This window comes from Ursus americanus, chromosome 18, assembly GCF_024610735.1.
Source record: "Ursus americanus isolate L20-20 chromosome 18, mUrsAme1.1.p, whole genome shotgun sequence".
In the NCBI taxonomy this organism is placed as follows: domain Eukaryota; kingdom Metazoa; phylum Chordata; class Mammalia; order Carnivora; family Ursidae; genus Ursus; species Ursus americanus.
In genome coordinates this window covers 128,831-148,873 of record NC_142144.1, presented here as the reverse complement: position 1 = coordinate 148,873, position 20,043 = coordinate 128,831, and the positions used below count along the sequence as shown (strand labels likewise).

Sequence of the window (20,043 nt, the reverse complement as noted above, 5' to 3'; positions counted from 1 at the left end):
GTTTTTATTCCCCACCCCCTCCCCCCTGCATGGGCATGCATTTGTTCTGTTGCTGCTTGTTGAAAAGGTTATCCTTTTTTCATAGAATTTCTTTGGCACTTTTATCAAAAATCAATTGACAGGTGCTGTTTCATTTCAGGAAAAAATTCTGGGATTATAGTCCTAAATGTTAGTTCTATTACATTGTTTTACTTTTGTTTTTCAGGTGCTCATAGTTGTTGGTCTACTTTGTCTTCTGTATATCACTTTCTCTCCGATTCTTTTGAAAACTCATTCTGTTTCATACTTTTCCTCTTGGCTTATTTGACCCCTGTCTTCTTTTCATCTTGCTGTAATTTCAGTCATGTCTGTTTTCCCTCGGACTCCTTGCAGTTCCTGAGGCGGTCTTCTCTTTCTCTTTAACTTCATTTCTCAAATGATTTCTTTTTCAGTTTCTCTCCTGAGTTTGTTTGGTCAGCTCTCACCTCACATCTCCTGGTTTTCCATATATTTTTATTTTGAGCTTTTAATCGTAGTTGTGGTGGTTTTTCTTATTAGCAATTGCTGGCTTAATTATATTTGACTCATGTTGGAAAGTTGTGTTGTGGTTTGCTTTTCCTCTACTTTGCAGTTGGTTTTTGTGGAGTATTGTTATTAGCTGAAACATTTCACACTTACTTTCTGTTCCCTTTTGGTAGAAGCTTTGTAGGAATGTTGGGTTCCATCTTCTCATAACGAGGAAGCCTGTTGAATTTTCCTAGACCAGTAATTACATGTGATTTTGTGGAGAAGCCGGAAGGGCTCGGGTGGCTTCCTTGCTCTCTGGTTCAAGAGCACCCTCTTCTGTTAGTACAGTGAAATGCAGGCTCGTTATTCGGCGGTGGCCCGTTGGAAGTGCTGTGTAGTTCCAGTTCAGTGGTGACCCCCTATCGCTGGAGGACCCTGGACCGCAGACACCTGTTTCTTTCGTCCCCTTCATCAAAAAGCCACTGAAGTGTGCTTCTCCCTTCCAAGTATGCCTTTTGCCTCCAGAAGCAGTGTACTTCCCGGGAGTCCCCAGTAGTAGGGCTCTGACTTCAGTATTCCTCTGCTTAGGGTGGGACCCTGTCTTCCATGGACAAACGCTTGTCCATGTGTCCGTGTCCCACCGTCACCCTGATCCTGCTCTCCTTTCCCTGCTCCACACAATCCCTGCTTGATGCCTGATTGTACAGGTTTCAGGTTTCATTTCCTCACTTACATGTAAGTTCAATCTTGTACTTTTCTTATTTCCCATATGCTATAGGTAGGGACTGTGGATTATTCTATTACCTTTCCTTGCTGGTTCTGTACCTGATAGAGGATATGGTGTAGGTGACTGCCATTATCTGTGGGACGACCTTTTATCTTTTTAGTTTCTGCTGGATTTGTAGTTGCGGTCACTGTGACATTTCTAATTTCCTTCCTTCTTTCCTTCTCTTGGTAACCCCGTTTTTCTCTAAATGTTTGTCAAGTTAAATAGACTCTCTATTTTTGGTAGTCTCAAGTTTTGCCTTTCTTGATCTTCTTCACTGTATCTTTGTTTTTTGTTATATTTCTCTTCTTATTTATTATTTTTTCTTCCACTTTCTTTATCTTCATCATAATATTCTTCTTCCCAGTTATTAGTTGGTTATTCAGCTCCTGGCATTTAGGCTCTCTACTTTGCTAATGTGTTTAAGTCTTTAATCTTTACTCTAAGAAGGGTTTTAGTTGTGTCTTATGAGTTTTGAAATGCCATAGTTTTCATACTTCTAAATCTTTTTCCAGGTTTCATTATGATTTCTTATTTTATCCCTGACTTATTTATAAGTGTAGTTTTGAATTTCCACATGGCAGAAGTTTCTTTATGTGGGGTTTTTTTTCTGTTGATAACATTATACCTTCTAATATTTCACCAATTCTCGTATTTTGGTTCGTCCATATGGCTTTTCCCCCCTTGTGTTTGAAGAACATCTTTTCTGATTTCTTTTAGTGAGGTTTGATGGTGGTAAATTCTCTCAATTTGCTTGAAAAATCTTTATTTTACCATTGTTAGGAAAAAGTAGTTTTGTTTTATATGGAATTCTAGTTTGTTAATTATTTTCTGTCCATAGCGCAACCAGTCCACTGTCTTTCTGCCTCTTGCCATTCTTTTGGAGAAACGAGCCGTTAGTCTAAATTGCTCTTCTGTGTGGCTCTGTCTTCTCTCCAGGCTGCTTAAAGGAAAAAAAAATTGTGGAAAATGGAAACATTGAAAGTAGAGACACAGTATAATGAACCCTCATATTCTGTCACCCATAAGCAATTACCCACATTTTTATAATTTTCATTTTGAACCTTCTCCTTTTTTTCTCTATGCTTTTTGTATATTATTTTAGGGTTAACTGTGCCTGTAAGCATCTCTAACCAGGGTGTAACAGCCACAAAGCATGATTACACCTAGCGATATTGATAATAATTTTGCAATATCGGGGCGCCTGGGTGGCACAGCGGTTAAGCGTCTGCCTTCGGCTCAGGGCGTGATCCCGGCGTGCTGGGATCGAGCCCCACATCAGGCTCCTCCGCTATGAGCCTGCTTCTTCCTCTCCCACTCCCCCTGCTTGTGTTCCCTCTCTCGCTGGCGGTCTCTATCTCTGTCGCATAAATAAATAAAATCTTTAAAAGAGATAATAATTTCATAATATTAATATCTATTCCAAGTTTGAATTTTACCAATTATCTAAACAATAACGTTTTATAATTGGCTTGTTAGTATCAGGATCAAAACAAGGTGTGCTCGTCTGCGTCTCTTACTCTGTAACAATTCTCCCTCTTATTTTGTGGGTGCCATTTTGTGTTGAAGAGACTACGTCGTTTGTCCTGTAGGACTTCCCCGTTCTGCATTTGGTTGATTGCATCACGGCGCCATGTAATACACCCCTCCACCCTCAGTGTCCCCTGGTCGCTGGAGACTGGGTCTCAGGCAGATCTTCTGAACCCTGTTTGGTTGGTGCTGGCAGCCCTGTGGTGTTTAGGGCACTCAGCAGCGTCTCTGGCCTGTACCCTCCAGGTACCAGCAGCACCCTCTGATGAGGACAACTAAACATGTCTCCAGAGGTTGCCAAATGCCCTTGTTTGTAAACTACAGATCTAAAGACTTGATTGAATCAGATTAAACTCTTCTGGGAAGCTTCCTAGGTGGTGTGCTTCCTGCTGCCGTACACGGGAGATGCGAGGTGTATAGTGTCACAGTGCTTTCCCTTGGGTCATGTTACAGTGGTTTGGCCTGACCCTTCCACCGTAAAGTTCTCTACCAGCCTTTCCCCTAAAGGTTTTAGTAGACACTGATGTTTGTTACCCAGGTCCGTTATTTCATTATGTATCACACAATGGTGAATTTATGATTCTGTCATTCTTTACGCATTTATTATTTTTACCTTTACTGTAAGGAAGAACTTTCCTCATCGACTATTTGGAATACTGTTTGTATTTGTATTAAGCAAGATATAATTCTGTCCCTTTATGTATGGGTATTTATTTATTTATTTATTTATTTATATTTTTAAAAGATTTTGCTTATTTGAAGTGGTGGGGCTGGAGTGGGGAAGAGCAGAGGAAGAGGGACAAGCAGACTCCCTGCTGAGTGCAGAGCCCAATGTGGGGCTTGAACTCACAACCCTGAGACCAAGAGTCAGATGCTTAACCAACTGAGCCACCCAGGTGCCCCTGTGTATGGATCTTTACAGTAGTGAGTTGGGGCCCAGAAACTCCAAATATGGCCAAGTAGAGATTTATGAGAATTACCAGTATGAGTTTTTTTATTTTAATGTGTTTGCTGTGCTTTAGTTCTTGGAACTCAGTGTTGCTTTTGGTGCTCAGATTGTCCCATCTTTGGCCAGTGGGAGCCCCTTATGGTTGGCTTTTTTTTGACCTCACATGCCTAAGTTGTCTTTGGTAGTTTTCCGGTTTTCTTTTTTTTTTTTTTAAGGATTTTATTTATTTATTTGACAGAGATAGAGACAGCCAGCAAGAGAGGGAACACAAGCAGGGGGAGTGGGAGAGGAAGAAGCAGGCTCCCAGCGGAAGAGCCTGATGTGGGGCTCGATCCCATAACGCCGGGATCACGCCCTGAGCCGAAGGCAGACGCTCAACCGCTGTGCCACCCAGGCGCCCCTGTTTTCCGGTTTTCATCTATGACAACGTGTTCCAGGGTTATTATGTACCTTTTCTGCCCCAGACGTGGAGTTGGCCATCTCTCCAAGGAGACCTGTGTATTGCACACTGGCTGTTGCTACACATTTCCGTCCTTTTACTTCAGTGGTCTCACCTTCAGCTCCTCCTGGAGGACTGCCATTGACCACTGGAGGGAGAGGACAGGCGGTGGACATACATCTCCCCAGTGACCAGAGCTAACGAAGGGGTGGTGTAAAGGGTAGGAAAGCCCATCCCTGTGGCTTCAGGTTGGGACAACTTCAAGGTCTAACTCAGACCCCAGAGTCCTGTGGGAACAGCCTGACCCTGCTGTTGCATGGTTTTATCTGAAACTGCACTCTTGCTTGGCTGTTTTCTCTTCCCGTTGTTTTCCTCACTCCCTCCGGTTTATTCTGGGGGTAATCAGTCCCTTGCGTGTGGCCCTCATCCTACGGTCTGCTGCTGTGGAGCCCGATCTCAGACGCTGCGGCTCCTTTGATGGGAAACGGTGTTTATTTAGCAATGTGGTTGCTGCTACTGGGTTTTTATTGCTTCCAACCTTTTCAGAACTTTTTTCCCTTTTAAATTTAAATAACTAATTGTTATTTATTTAAATTCCAGTATAATTAATGTGCAGTGCTATATTAGCAGGTATGCAATATAGTGATTCAGCAATTGTATGCATTACTCAGTTCTCATCATGATAAGTATCCTTTAATCCCCTTCACCTGTTTCACGCATCCCCGGCCTCCCCCTCCGCTGCGGCGACCACCCGTTTTTTCTTTATAGTGAAGAGTCTGTCTCTTTTTTCCTTTGCTGGTTTGTTTTGTTTATTCAGTTCCACATATGTGTGAAATCATGTGGTATTTGTTTTCCTCTGACTTATTTCACTTAGTGTTATACTCTTTAGACCCATCTCTGGTGTTTAAATGGCAAGATTCCGTTGTTTTATGGCTGATGATATTCCATTGTATGTGTCTGTACCACATCTTCTTTTTCCATTCGTCTGTTGATGGACACTTGGGCTGCTTCCACAGTTTGGCTATTGTAAATAATGCTGCATAAACACAGGGGTACATGTTATCTTTTTTTTTTTAAGACTTATTTATTTTTTATTTGAGAGAGAGAGAGCACCCGTGTGGTGGTGAGGAGGGGCAGAGGGAGAGAGAGAATCTCAAGCAGACTCCTTGCTGAGCTTGGAACCTGACGTGGGGCTCGATCTCACCACCCTGAAATCATGACCTGAGTGGAAATCAAGAGTTGGACACTTAACTGACTGAGCCACTCAGGTGCCCCTGTGTGTATCTTTTTGAATTAGTGTTTTTGTATTCTTTGGTAAATACCTAGTAGTGCAATGGCTGGACCACATGGTAATTCTATTTTTAACTTTTTGATTAACCTCCATACTGTTTCCATAGTGGCTGCACCAGTTTACATCAAGCAGTGGTGCACGAGTGTTCCTTTCTGTCTTTATCCTGTCCAACATTTGTTTGTGTATTTTTGAGTTTAGCCATTCTGACAGGTGGGAGGTGGTATCTCATCGTGGTTTTGACTTCCATGTCCCTGATGATGAGTCGTGTTCAGCATCTTTTCATGTGTCTGTTGGCCGTCTATGTGTCTTCTTTGGGAAAATGTTCATGTCTTCTGCCCATTTTTTAATTGGATTATGTAGGGTTTTTTGGGGTTGACTGGTAAAACTCTTTATATATTTTGGATACTAACCCTTTATTGGATGTCATTTGCAAATTTCTTCTTCCGTTCAGTAGGTTGCCCTTTTTTGTTGTTGTCCAATGTTTCCTTCACTGTTGAGAAGGTTTTTATTGTGAGGTAGTCCCTATAGTTTAATATTGCTTTTGTTTCCCTTGCCTCAGGAGACTTATCTAGAAAAATGTTGCGATAGCCGATATCAGAGAAATTACTGTTTTCTCTTCTAGGATTTTTATCATTTCAGGCCTTGCATTTAGGTCTTTAACCCATTTTGAGTTTATTTTTGTGCATGGTGTTGGATAATGGTCCAGTTTCATTCTTTTGTATGTAGCTGTCCAATTTTCCAATACCATTTGTTGTTGTTGTTGTTTTTAAAGATTTTATTTATTTTTTTTGAGAGAGAGAGAACGGGAGAGAGAGTGAGCAGCGGGGAGGAGTAGAGGGAGAAGGAGAAGCAGGCTCCACAGTGAGCAGGACGCCTGACATGGGGCTTGGTCCCAGGACCCTGGGATCATGACCTGAGCCAAAGGCAGGCACTTCGCCGACTGAGCCGCCCAGGCGGCCCGCCCCCAGCACCATTTGGTGAAGAGACTTTTTTCCATTGCATAGTCTTGCCTCCTTTGTCATAGATTAATTGACCATAAAAACATGGGTTTATTTTTGGGTTTTCTGTTTTGTTCTTTTAATCTATGTGTCTATTTTTGTGCCAGTACCATACTATCTTGGTTCCTACAGCTTTATAATATACCTGGAAATCTGGGATTGTAATACCTCCAGTTTTGTCCTTCTTTTTCAAGGTTGCTTTGGCTATTCAGGACTTTTTTAGTTCCATATACATTTTAGGATTATTTGTTCTAATTCTGTGAAAAATGCTGTTTGTATTTTGACAGAGATTGCATTAAATCTGTGGTTTGCTCTGGGTGATGTGGACACTTTAGCAGTATTTGTTCCAATCCATGAGCGCGGAGTCTCTCTCCATTTATTAATGTCATCTTTGATTCCTTTCATCGGTGTTTTATAGTTTTCAAAATACAGCTCTTTCACCTCTTTGGTTAAGTTTATTTTATTACTTTTGGTGCAATTGTAAGTGAGATTAGTCTCTTAATTTATCTTTCTGATATTTCATTATTAGTGTATAGAAATGCAACAGATTTCTATATATGGATTTTTGTACCCTGCAACTTTACTGAATTCATTTATGAGTTCTAATAGTTTTTTAGTGGAGTCTTTGGGCTTTTCTCTTTAGGGTATCATGTCATTTGCAAATAGTAAAAGTTTTATTTCTTCCTTACCAATTTGGATGCCTTTTATTTCTTTTTCTTGTCTGATTGCTGTGGCTAGAACTTATAGTACTATGTTGAATAAAAGTGGTGAGAGTGGACATCTAGTCTTGTTCCTGATCTTAAGGGAATAGCTCTCAGCTTTTCACCATTGAATATTATCTTAGCTCTGGGTTTTTCATACAAGGGCTTTATTATGTTGAGGTACCTTCCCTCTACAACCTACGTTGTTGAGGGGTTTTTTTTGGTTTGTTTGTTTTTGGTAAATGGATGTTTTACTTTTTTTCTTTTTTAAAGAGGAGAATATATCATATATTGTTTTGGCATTTGTAATTCAAATGTAAGATTATAGGATTTTTATCTTCTTTGATTTTGTATTTTTATCTCTTTTCTCTTATACTAAACAGCTTATCTTTTTATTTTTTAGAGCAGCTTTGGGTCACGGTAAAATTAAGCAGAAAGTATAGATTTGCTATATACTCACTGCCCATGTGCAAGTGCAACCTCCCTTGCTATCGGCAACCCCCACCCCCCGCCACTAAAGGGATGCGTTTGTTACAGTCAATGAGCCTCCACCAAAGTTCCTAGTTTATATTGGAGTTCACTCTTGGTGTTTTATGTTCTAAGGTTTTGGACAAATATATAATGACATATATCTACCTTTATAGTATCTTACAGAGTAGTTTCACTGCCCTAAAATTCCTTTTTGTTTTCTTTGTTATTTTGCTTGTTCTGTTTTTTAAGTGATATTGTGTACAAAACTGTATTTTTATGTTTGTTGGCTTTGTTTCCAGCCACAGAGTTGCCAAGTAAGCTTTCTTGTTACCCTAAATAATTTCTCTGTAGATTATTTTGTTTTTTTATATAGACAGTTATACTGCCTCAATACATAATTTTTGACCAATGAACTCTTTAAAGTCTGTTTTTCAATTTCTAATTCTAAAATTTAAATCCTAATTAATCTTTTTGTTTCTGATTACTACCTTAATTTCTTTTTTTTTTTAAGATTTTATTTATTTATTCGACAGAGACAGAGACAGCCAGCGAGAGAGGGAACACAAGCAGGGGCAGTGGGAGAGGAAGAAGCAGGCTCATAGCGGAGGAGCCTGATGTGGGGCTCGATCCCACAACGCCGGGATCATGCCCTGAGCCGAAGGCAGACGCTTAACTGCTGTGCCACCCAGGCGCCCCATACCTTAATTTCTAACTTAATTGCACTGTTTTTAGAGAACATGATCTGTATGATGGTTTCCTTTGAGATATTTTATAATTGCTTTACAGCTTGGCACATGGTCAAGTTTTGTAAATGTTTCCACATGTGCTTAAGAGAAATATGTCTTCAGGGCGTCTGAGAGGGTTAGTCATTAAGCATCTAACTGTGCGTTTCAGCTCAGGTCATGGTCTCAGGCGTGTGGGATCGAGCCCCAAGTCAGACTCTGCACCTGGTGTGGAGTCTGCCTGAGATTCTCGCCCCCTCTCCCTTTGCCCCTCTCACTCATGCTTTCTCTCTCTTTAAAATAAATCAATCTTAAAAAAAAGAAAAGAAAAGAAGAATATGTTTTCTCTAATTTAGGGAACACTGGCCTTCTAAAAAAATTATTTTTAAATTTATTTTTGTTTAATTATGTTCAGTTGATCACTGGCCTTTTTATATTTGTCTGTTAAATCAAGTTTTTGGTTGTATTGCTAAATATTCTGTATATTCACTAATATTTTGCCAAGATTGACCCATTGATAATTGAGTGAGGTGCACTGAAATCTTTATTTTTTTAGACTTGTCAGTTCTTGGTGGACGTGTGTGTGTATGTATGTATTTATTTATAGAATGCAGTTATTTTGAATAGTTTGAAACATGCAGCTCATTGTAAAAAACAGTCTAACAGATGACCAAGTACTGTTGTATATGTTTCTAAAATAGTAGCTCTGTGTCTCTGAATCTCTTTTGTGGGGCTTTTTGTTTTATTTCTTCATTAAAAAACCCAAACTTCTATTAAGATATATATTGCTTTCTGTATTTGGGGTTTTTTATATGTGTGTGAACCCTTCAAGGTCTGAGCCTCTTGTCCTCTTATGCTGACCATCTGTCACTCTAATGATGTTTCTTAAAGTGTATTTTTCTGACGCGAATATAGAACTGAACTTTTTTTTTTTAACATTTGGCAGGTGTGTCTTTTGACTTGTGACCTTTACGTGGCCTTATATTTCAGGCGTGTGTCTTGGAAACTGCACATAACTGTATGTTTTAGAAATGCAGCTGGATAACCTGTGTTAGCTAATAGCCGGGTGGGTTGTACTTGTATTTATTATGTTAGTTTACTTGGACTTGCTTCATGCAGTTTAGATTGTGACACTTGTTCCATTTTTCCTGTGCTTTTTTCTTTTTTCCTTCCTTTTAGAAATATTGAATAATTGGTTGTTTATTTGCTTAAGTATCACATTTTCGCCTCTACTAGTTTAAAAGCTATGGACTCTATATCTGTTTTTTGTTTTTAGTGGCTGTCCTTGTAATGGCTATCATGCCTGCGTAACAGTCTATAGTTATTTTTTACTCTAAGTTCCCCTTTGAGCAATGCTATGGTCCTAGAGCAGCGGTTGCAGTCCCATTTCTCTCAACTCCCTTGTTATTGTTGTCCTTTGTAGGACACCCTTTTAGTTCTTTTTTTAATCTTACAAAGTAGGTATTATTATTGTTTTGACTTTATAGAGATCATGTTTATTTAGATCCATCAATTTCTTGGCTTTCCTTTTTATATTGCATCTTAGATCTTTATATCATTTTCCTTCTTTTTTCATTGAAGTGTAATTAACATACAGTGTTATATTACCTTCAGGTGTACAATGGAGTGATTCAGCAATTCTTTTTTTTTTTTTTTAGGATTTTTTTTTTTTTTATTTGAGAGGAAAGAGAGAGAGCATGAGCAGCAGTGGGGTGGCAGGGGCAGAAGGAGAGGGAGAAGCAGACTCCCCACTGAGCAGGGATCCTGCCGCAGGGCTTGATCCCAGGACCCTGAGATCATGACCTAAGTCAAAGGCAGATGCTTAACTGCCTGAGCCCCCCAGATGCCCCTGGTGCAGCTGTTCTGTACATCACTCAGTGCTTATCATGACGAGTGGACTCTTGATCTCCTTCACCTATTTCACATGTTCCCCCACCTACCTCCCCTTTGGCAACCAGCAGTTTTTTCTCTGTATATAAGTGTCTGGGTTTGGGTGTGTGTGTTTTGTGGGTTTTTTTGGGGTCTCTTTTTAATTTGTTTGTTCGAATGTTTTGTTTCTTAAATTCCACATATGAGTGAAATCATGTGGTATTTGTCTTTCTTGGATTTACTCATTTCAATTAGCATAATACTGTCTAGATCCATCCATATTGTTGCAAATGGCAAGATTTCATTCTTTTTAATATTGAGTAATAGTCTGTTGTGTATATAACCACATCTTCTTTACCCATTCCTTTCTCACCTCACACTTGGGCTGCTTCCATGGTTTGGCTCTTGTAAGAAATGCTGCTGTAAACTTAAGGGTTGCACGTATCTTTTTCATTAGTATTTTCCTATTCTTTGGGTAAATACTCAGTTGTGGAACCACTGGAGCATGTGGTAATTCTATTTTTCATTTTTTGAGGGACTTCCGCACTGCTTCCACAGTGGCTGCCCCGGGTTGCCTTCCCACCAACAGTGCACGGGGCTCCTTTCTCTCCACACCCTCCCCAACACTTATTATTTCTTGTGTTTTTGATCAACATCATTTTCTGTCTTTCGTAACTACAGACGTTCCTGCTGCAACGTGACATGTGCATTCTTGAAGATGCCATGCACTGAAAATAATAGGCCTTATAGGAAAGACAGGGTAAAGGGCAATGATGCCACGCCTGTGCTACTCTGTAACCAGAACCCTAACACAAACGGGAACGACCCGGATGAAACGCAGTGCCAGCAAAGTGACATCTCTGTTGGCACTGACACCCAGCATCAAGCCTCAGCCTTGCTCTCCTCTTTGACGTGAGCTTCCTGGAGGGCCTTTGCTTCTAGCGGAGGCCAGCCTCCTCTCGCACATGTGCAGTGGTGACGGGAGGGACCTAATCGGGGCTGATGGAGTGACTCACGTCTCCCCTGCACTTCACTCTGGGGTTTTGCCCCTCGTTCCCAGAGACTTCGTCATTCCCAAACTCCAGTCTTTTCCTCTTCCTCCCTGTTGCTTTCTACTGGGTTCTGTTTCCTTGCACCACAACTAGGTACGTGGCCTTAGGGGAAAAGCTGGGGGAACACGGGCTCATCTCTGTGGCTCCCTTCTTCCAAGCATTATAGCTTCTTGGCTTCTGTCCAAGTTGGTTTGTTCCCAGGGCCTTTAAACAGTTACATTATATATTTTGTTCAGTTTTCGTAGCTGTTTTCAGTGGGACAATGAGTCCATTTTACGTTTCTCTGTCACAGGTCATGGAAATGCTGGGTTAATTTTATAGAGTTTTATTGTTTTTTCATTTCTTTAAGATTCATTTTTTTAATTTATTTACATATTTACATTTAGCTACTTTATATTCTTCATTTAAATTTTTTTAAAATTCTTGTATCTGAAGTCTGTGGAGGGTGTAACACTATTACTTGTCTCTGCTGTCTGTCATTCATGCTGACGTTGCTTCCTGGTCCATTCGGTGATATTTTTTATTTTGAGTTTATGTATGACTGACCTGAATCCACCATTTCCTGGCTGGGGTTTTGTGAGATAATGAAGCCCTATAGAAAATGAATTGACGGACTACTTTTTCAGTTCTCCCAAGGGTGGTAGATAGCTAGTGCCCTTCTGAATGTATAGGAGAGAAATTCTATAGCAGGATGTCAGTAGGGCTGAAATTCTCTTCAAGTTGAGACGGGTTGCCCGATCTGTGGGGCCAGATGAGGGTGGCTTGTGTCATTACCGCTGCTTTCCCGGAAGCCCAGGACACCCCCGGTCTGGGCTCACTTTAGCCCTCTTTGAGGAGAGCAGTCTAGTAGGAACCCTCCTGTAGCTCCCTACCGTGTAGTAAGCCCGCGGCTCCAGGCCCTTCTCCCAGCCTTGCTACATCATGACCCCACGAGGTAACGTCTCGGTTCTTAGTCTGGAACACAGAGGTGACAGCGCAAGCCGGTGAGTGCTATCGTGCGGCGTTAAAGCTCTTGGACCACGTCCAGCATGTGGCTGTTTCTCGGGAATGCTCTCTGTGTCTGGCCATTTTGCAGGACGGCATGTCCTGTTTCATGATTTAATTTTACTGTCAAGCCTTTTTTTTAGTAACCTGCTTCTAACAATGAACTTGCTCAGTCTCTCGCAGTTCCCTTTGGACCCTCTCCTGCTTTTCTTGGTCTGCTTTGACTTAATTGATGACTTTTGTTGTTGCTGCAAATCTATTTCAGGAGGAGTATTTCCATCCGGTTTCTGGCATCTTCGTTCCACTTACTTCGAGCAGCAAAATTCTTCATTGAGTCCGTACTGGTCCTGCCTTACTGTTATCGTGGGGGGTCCGAAAGGAAAAGCTGTGGTTTTAAAATAATAAATGTTTCTTAGTTTAAAAGAAATGCATGCTCATCCTGGAAAATTTTTTTTTAATGTTAAAAGTATAGTGAAGAGAATTAAAATTACTGTCAGCTATTGAGAGATCACCACAATTATTATTATTGTTTTGGTGTTCTTTCTCTCCCCGTGTATATTATTGTGTTGGAGTTGAGCTCATCTGGGTCACACACATATACGGCCTTTTTTAACTTCTAATATCATAAACTTCCTTTGTCATTGAAACTCTTCGTAGGCATTTTTAATATCTGTAGTTGGTGAATCCTGTGACTGTTTTAAACTTAGTCTTTTTCCTATGATTGGATGTCTTATAATTTTTTGTTATTGTAGAAGAACTCACAACAACACTTTTGTGAATACAGGTCACAGATTAAATCAATAAATAGATTTTTTTAGGGCTTTATTGCCACACTGCTTTCTGAGAGATCATATAACGACACCACCAGCAGGGAACGGCCGCTGCTGCTGGGAGCTCTTCCACAAACTTCTAGGGCTTGTTCTCCGCCCAGCTGTCCTCTCTGGGACGCGCGGCCACACGGGCTCCGGCGGTAACCACCCTCGTTTCTGCTGCCTTTTAACATCCTCTTTGCTTTTGTTTCTTGTAAGAAGTAGAGATGAGGTACAGCAGTAGGCATTGGCTCCGAGTCACTGCCCTGTCTTCCTGGGCGTCCCTGACGTCTTGGGAACTTCGTTACCCACAAGAATGGAAACATACTTTAGGATACTGAAAAATGGAAAGTCACTGCGAGAAAAGCACTACTCACAGACACCAGAATCTACTTACCAAGAACAAGAATCTAGCTAACAGAATCTCCTTAATAAGACGTGGGGGCTGAGGGACAGGGGAGTGAGCAGTGAGGAGCCGAGTAGGAGCCCATACGAGATGTGGGCTCTGCTGAAGTCCTCCCTGGGTCACTGTCCAGGCTCTGCAGACCTTTGCCAGGGTCCTGAAGGAGAGAATCCCAAGCGGGGTCCGCCTGGACTCCCGGGTTCAGAAGAGTGTCTGTGGTCCAGGGCTGGCCCCCACTCCTCCCTGTCCTGCTGGCCCGAGGTCTCTGCAGAGGCAAGCGGGGCAGTCTCACCAGGCAGCCACACGGTACCTTTTCTCAAGGAGGCGCTGAGCCCTGAACCAGGGGAGCAGAGCCTGCTGGCCCTGGTCTCTGGGGCCAAGGGGGACTTTGGTGTTCCTAGAACATCTAGACCAGAGGCCCCTAGTGGAGGCAGAGGTGTCCCCAGCCAAGGGCACAGTGCTTGGTGCAGCTCCCGCCCTGACCCTTGTGCAGTGAGAGGGGAGGAGGGGCCTCCAGTGCTGGCTCAGTCCTCAGTCGTGATCTGACCATGATTGGAGGGAGTCCCACGTGAAGCTGTGTTCTTAGCCACATGCCCTTCCCTGGCTGGGTCCCTGAAGGCCTGTGCGGTTGGGGCTGGGACCGTGTCTGTTGTTTGGGTAAGACCTGTGTGATGTGGGCTTCACGTGCACCATACCTCTAACTTGGTGGCCATGTGTCCTTGTAGGTGGTAACGTGGACCTGGAGAGCCAAGCCGAGGGGAAGAAGGAGGTGGAAGCTGATGATGTGATGAGGAGTGGCCCCCGACCCATCGTCCCATACAGCTCCATGTTTTGTTTAAGCCCCACCAACCTGTGAGTCTCCTTCGCCTGCCCATGCCATGTGCCTGTCCCATGTCCGTGGCCACGGTCTGTGTGCACGGTCGCAGTGTGTGCTAGACGTGACCTGGCGGGTGCCGAGTCCATGCATTTTCATGGTCATCACAGCAGTCTGTCAGCACATACTGTTGTTACCTCACCCACAGGTGGACACGAAGGCACAGGGAAGGTCCATGGCCTGTCCACAGACACACAGACAGTCAGCCCCAGAGCTGCTACCCCCACTGCAGTGACCGTTCATCGCCGCACACACACACCCAGTTTGTGTCCTTCGTGCCCACTGTCCACGCATGCCTGCGTGTGTGGTCCATGTTCACGCACATGTCTGCCCATCTTTCTCCCCTCCGTTTATCATGAGGTCACCAGCAGTTTTCATCCACTCCTCAGTCCAGTCGCTGCATTAGGTCACCCAGTACTTATACACTAACAGCATTTTAGGTGCTGGGAGTACAGGATAATGAGCAGAACAAACAAGGACCCCTGTCCTTGATAAGCTTCTGTGCAAGTAGGAGAGACAGAGAGCAAACCAGACAAATAAGTAAGGGGCCTAAGACATCCCCTGGAGGGAAGTGCAAAGGAAGCACAGAGCTGCTGGGGTGCTGATGTTAGGGTGGGAAGGTCAGGTTGGGTCTCAGTGGGAGGTGAGACTGGTGAGGAAAGGGAGGGAGACCATCCCTGGCAGAGGCAACAGATGAAGTGAAGGTGTAAGTAATAAAAGCCAGTGTGGTGGAGTGGGGCGGGGGGGCAGAGGGCAGCAGGATCCGATGGAGTCAGGCTGCACCCTTTGTCCCCATCTCTCCAAGCGTGCAGTGTCTCTACCCAGCCTCCACTATCCACCGTCGCCCCTTCTCTTCATGCTTTCACTCAGCACATGCTTCCTGGGAGCTTACTCTGCTCTGCTGGGAGCGTGGGCAGGGAAGGTAGAGAGGTTCTCTGTCTGGGAGCAGGTGGGGAAGGTCGGAGACCCTTCCTGGAGGAAGTAAGGGATCTCAGTTGAACCCTAAAGGTGAATGAGCACTAAGGGGAAGAGAAAGGAACAAGCATTCTTTGTGGAAAGAAGAGAAATCACAATGGTCCAGAAGTGAGGGCATCAGGCTCAGAACAGCTGAAGACAGAACCGAGTGGAAAAGCACAGAGGCCAGTGGGCTGCTGCGTGCCCTATGGAGAGGCCACAACTTAGATGCAAAGTGCTGCAAAGAGCAGAGAGGCGGCAGGCAGCTGGGGGGCGGTGGGCACACAGTCAGGCTGCACTAGTGCTGCAAAGAGCAGAGAGGCGGCAGGCAGCTGGGGGGCGGTGGGCACACAGGCTGCACTAGTGCTGCAAAGAGCAGAGAGGCGGCAGGCAGCTGGGGGGCGGTGGGCACACAGTCAGGCTGCACTAGTGCTGCAAAGAGCAGAGAGGCGGCAGGCAGCTGGGGGGCGGTGGGCACACAGTCAGGCTGCACTAGTGCTGCAAAGAGCAGAGAGGCGGCAGGCAGCTGGGGGACGGTGGGCACACAGTCAGGCTGCACTAGTGCTGCAAAGAGCAGAGAGGCGGCAGGCAGCTGGGGGGCGGTGGGCACACAGTCAGGCTGCACTAGTGCTGCAAAGAGCAGAGAGGCGGCAGGCAGCTGGGGGGCGGTGGGCACACAGTCAGGCTGCACTTCAGCACAGCCCTTGGACAGAGCTTATGCAGTCAAGGTTTGCAGGAAGAGACGGTGGAGATCTGATGACGGTGGTCGTGTGGGGAGGTTTGGGAGTGAAATGCTTGGGAAGACATTCTGGAGAGAATCTGCAGAACGTGATAAATTAGATGTGGAGGGGAAGGAGATGTCAGGGATGACACCCAGAGCTTCTGCAGGATAGTTGGGGCCCCACCGAGCTGGGGGCGGGGGAGGCAGACCCTGCAGAGCAGGGACAAATAGTAGAGGTGTCCCGGCTGGTGGACTCGGGGGCATGGGCCAGGGGGAGAGCTGAGTGAGGGCAGATACTCAGTCCTGAGATGCAGAAGGAAAGAGGCAGAGATGGAGCGTCCTTGAGGAGGGAGGAGAGAGGTGTCTGTACAGCGGCAGGCATGCCGGGGGGGTCACCAGAGGGCCCGGGAAGGGGGACTCTGGTCGGTGTGGAGTCCAGAGTATGGCGGTGGTCATGGCGAAGAGGAGAGCACAGTAGTCCCTTCGAGGCGGAGAGAGAAGTGGGTGGGCGTGGCTGGGAGGTGGAAGGTCCCTTCAGACCTAAGGCCCTGAGAATAGGGAGGTGGCAGTGAGAGAGAGGGGCCGGTGGCAGAGGAGAGACACAGGTCTGTCCCCACCTCCCCTGTGTGCAGGCTCTGTGGTTGCTCCCCCTTATCCCCTGGGATCAGCTTCACTGCCCCCAAGGGGTCTTCCCAGATCTCCTGGTCACTGCCTGTCACTTGTCAGCATCCGAGAGTCCCCTGTTGGTGCCTGTCCGCCCTGTTCACCACCGGGCCCCGGGCTCCGGCACGTGCCTGAACACAACAGAATGGTGGTCAGTAACGCTGTCTAGTGCGGCAGGGGGCAGGGGACACACACAGCCCTGGGGGCTCAGGCACGCCCGGGCCGGCACAGACCCAGAGAGGTTTCCCGAGTTCTCCAGAGAGGCCTGCTGTCCCACCTCCCACTGAGACCCAACCTGACCTTCCCGGGAGTGCTGGTTTCATTCAGCCTTGTCCTCTCTGAACAGCAGCCTCGGCCCCCCTCCCCGCCCTTTGTGAATCTGTAGAGGGCACAGCAGTCCGCACACAGGAGGTGAATGTGTGTGGGTTTCTGCAGCCTTCCCACCCCTCTTCCTGGGACACCCTCTCGAGAATCTGAGGCACCAGCCGTCACCTGGCCGCTGTCTCCCAAACACAGGGACACTCAGCAGAACTTGGTTCTGGTGTGACACCTTCCACAGGGAGAGGCCAAGCATGCGCTCCGGGAAGGGGGACCCGCCCGGCTCAGCGCTGGGCCTCGGGCCGCCTGTGCTTTGCTCTGCAGGCTCCGCCGCTTCTGCCATTACATCGTGACCATGCGGTACTTCGAGATGGTCATTCTTGTGGTCATCGCCCTGAGCAGTATTGCCCTGGCCGCCGAGGATCCGGTGCGGACAGACTCGCCCAGGAACAACGTGAGCACGGCCCTCGGGCTGGAGAGGGGCTGGGCCGTTCCAGGGTCCTGTCTGCTCCCTCTAGGGGTGTGGGGATGCAGGTCTGCGGGCGCCTCCTGACCCAGCCCTGAGTTACAGACAGGAAGAGGGGGCATGTGCCCAGGGCCAGAGCTGCTGCCAGAGGGGGCTTGTCTCACAGGCACACCTGCCAAGGAGTTGTCTGTTCAGAGGCCTGCAGGAAAAGCATGACGCTGCTGAAATTGTCCGGGCTCGAGCTGTCGGCCCAGCCCTTGACAGGAACCTTCCTGTTGATTCTAGGCTCTGAAGTACATGGACTACATTTTCACAGGGGTCTTCACCTTTGAGATGGTGATAAAGGTGAGATATGTGGTTGCCCTGGCGGCCCAGTGCTTCCCTCATCCACCCTCATGGCTGACACAGGCTGGGGCCTGTAGCCTCTGATGAGGGCGCCTGGTGGGTGTGCCCTGGGTGTGTGCTCAGTGAGAGAATGCAAGCACACGAGTGTGCTGACGTGTGTTGTGGAGGCAGAGGCCAGTTCACCAGAGATTCACCACAGCGTTATGCCAGCTTGGGGGAGCTCCCCAGTGCCATTCCTGTCTCCACTGCACCGCTAACCAAGGCTTACAGACTGGCGGTAACGTGCACGTGGGGGCTCAGCCCGCCCTCAGGATTGTCTGTGACGTCAGGCAGGGAAGAGGGAGGTCCCCAAAACCCGAACATCGTGGTGAGTGGGTGCGGAAGACTTTTGTTTAGAAGAGCTCTAGTGCTGCCTGTTCGGTTAAGGGCTGACCATCTCGTGCTGGTCCACTCTGTCCGAATGCTGACGGGCTCCGCTCCTCATCTGCGTCCGACAAGTGGCTGCGTGTGTGCACACACGGCTGCCGTCTTTGCCCCCAGCGCAGCTGGGGGTGTGCCTGTGGCCTGCTGACTTTCGTGTGTGTGTATCTGCATATCACCTCCACTTCTTCACTTCCTCTTACAAACTCACGGGAGAGACATTTCTCTTGTCACCCCGTTTTATAGACATGGAAGCTGAGGCTTGGAGACATTAAGGTGCTTGCCAGAAATCACCGCTTCAGGACTGGCAGAGCCGGGTCCTTGTGAACCCCACCATCTCTTCCTCCTGCTGCAGACAGCTCACCCTCTGAGGGTCTGGGCACGGCAGCAGCTTCCTGGGGTGTATGCCTGCAGCCCAGCAAGGGGAGGGGGGTCTCCAGGGGGGTTGGGAGCCCAGGCAAGATCTCAGCCAGTCCTGACCCTGTAGGGATACTGGGATCAATGGCATGGAGATTCAAAGGCCCACTGAGGCCCTCAGAGGGCGTGATCTGAGTGGCATCCTTCCCCCCAACCCCATGAGTCTAGGGCCTGGCCCTGCCTTTCTTTCTGAAATATTCAGCATCTAATACGTGTTTCTCCCCTGAAGATGATCGATTTGGGACTGCTGCTGCACCCTGGGGCCTACTTCCGGGACCTATGGAATATTCTGGACTTCATCGTGGTCAGTGGGGCCCTGGTGGCATTTGCCTTCTCGTAAGTACCATGTCTTCTCTGGGTCTGGCTGGGCTGCAGTCCCAGAGCTGTGGTGGGAGTGGGGGTAAGGGAAGGAGGGGACCCCACTGGCCTCCATGGGCTGTGTGTAGCCCCCCTCCTGTGTGGGGTTGAGAGCATCTCAAGGCCCACTTGTCCCTGCCATGGCTTGTGGTTCTGACGTTGGGCGGGCAGGCTTCTGGTTTGTTTGGTGCCTGCCGGTAGGGTCTTCCAGAACAACTTACGTGCCCTGACCTCGGCTGCACTGCTTGGCCAGCGAGAGCTGGTGGGCGCTGGTGGGCATCCTCCCCTATCGGAGTGTTAGACCTCCGGTTTCTCGGACACCCTAGTGGACGACACTCAGCTCCCTTGTGGCTGGGCCTGGATTGACTCCCTCAGACCCTGCATGGTGGTGGGCATGGGACAGGTGTGGGGGGCCTGGGTGGAGCTGCGGAGGAGACCCGGAGATCAGGAAGGTCGGAGGGACGGTATTCTTCTCTGAGCACTCGGGGAGGGCGAGGCTCCCTCACTGACTCTCTTCTCTTTGTCTCTTTGTTGCTGGACTCCCGGTAGGAGCTTCATGGGGTAATGCCTTCCCTCTGCCCCGCGCACTGCCCCACATCACAGCACAGCATGGCCGCTCCTGGGCCAGCCCCCCACCACGCCTCACCTCCGCTCATCCTCCTTCACTGTCCAGAGTGCATGCTGCCAGCAGCCGTGTCCCCAGGCCATGTGTTGCTGCCTCGCCTCTGGGGGCTGGGTTGGGGGCTGGGGCTGGGGCTGGGGCAAGGCCAGCCCTTGGCGACTGAGTGCCGGAAGCTGGGAATGGGGCCCTGAGGGCAGGGAGGGCTCTGGGTGGGGGCTGCTGTAACCATGACTGCCGGGATGTTGGACATCCCGGGGCACCTTCCCACATCTCTTCTCTGGCAACGGGGCTTTCTTGCTTCTCTGTTCTCATAACTGCCCCCCTGCAGTGAGCAGCATCTTCACTGGGGGTCTTCCCCGGTTTTCTTGTATGTGAAGTGTCAGCGAGGGGCTTGCAAGTAAGACAGGGGAAGGGGT

The 20,043-nt window shown here is 47.1% G+C and overlaps 1 protein-coding gene across 1 annotated transcript in view; it reads left to right on the top strand.

Moving 5' to 3' along the window:
• The window catches only part of CACNA1B (calcium voltage-gated channel subunit alpha1 B), a 153,308-nt gene that overhangs the window by 77,714 nt on the left and 55,551 nt on the right, over nucleotides 1-20,043 (top strand). The window contains exons 18-21 of the mRNA XM_087869664.1: nucleotides 14,196-14,322; nucleotides 17,325-17,454; nucleotides 17,752-17,811; nucleotides 18,878-18,984. Coding sequence (XP_087725790.1) covers nucleotides 14,196-14,322; nucleotides 17,325-17,454; nucleotides 17,752-17,811; nucleotides 18,878-18,984 — 424 coding nt within the window. The remainder of the gene's footprint in view (nucleotides 1-14,195; nucleotides 14,323-17,324; nucleotides 17,455-17,751; nucleotides 17,812-18,877; nucleotides 18,985-20,043) is intronic.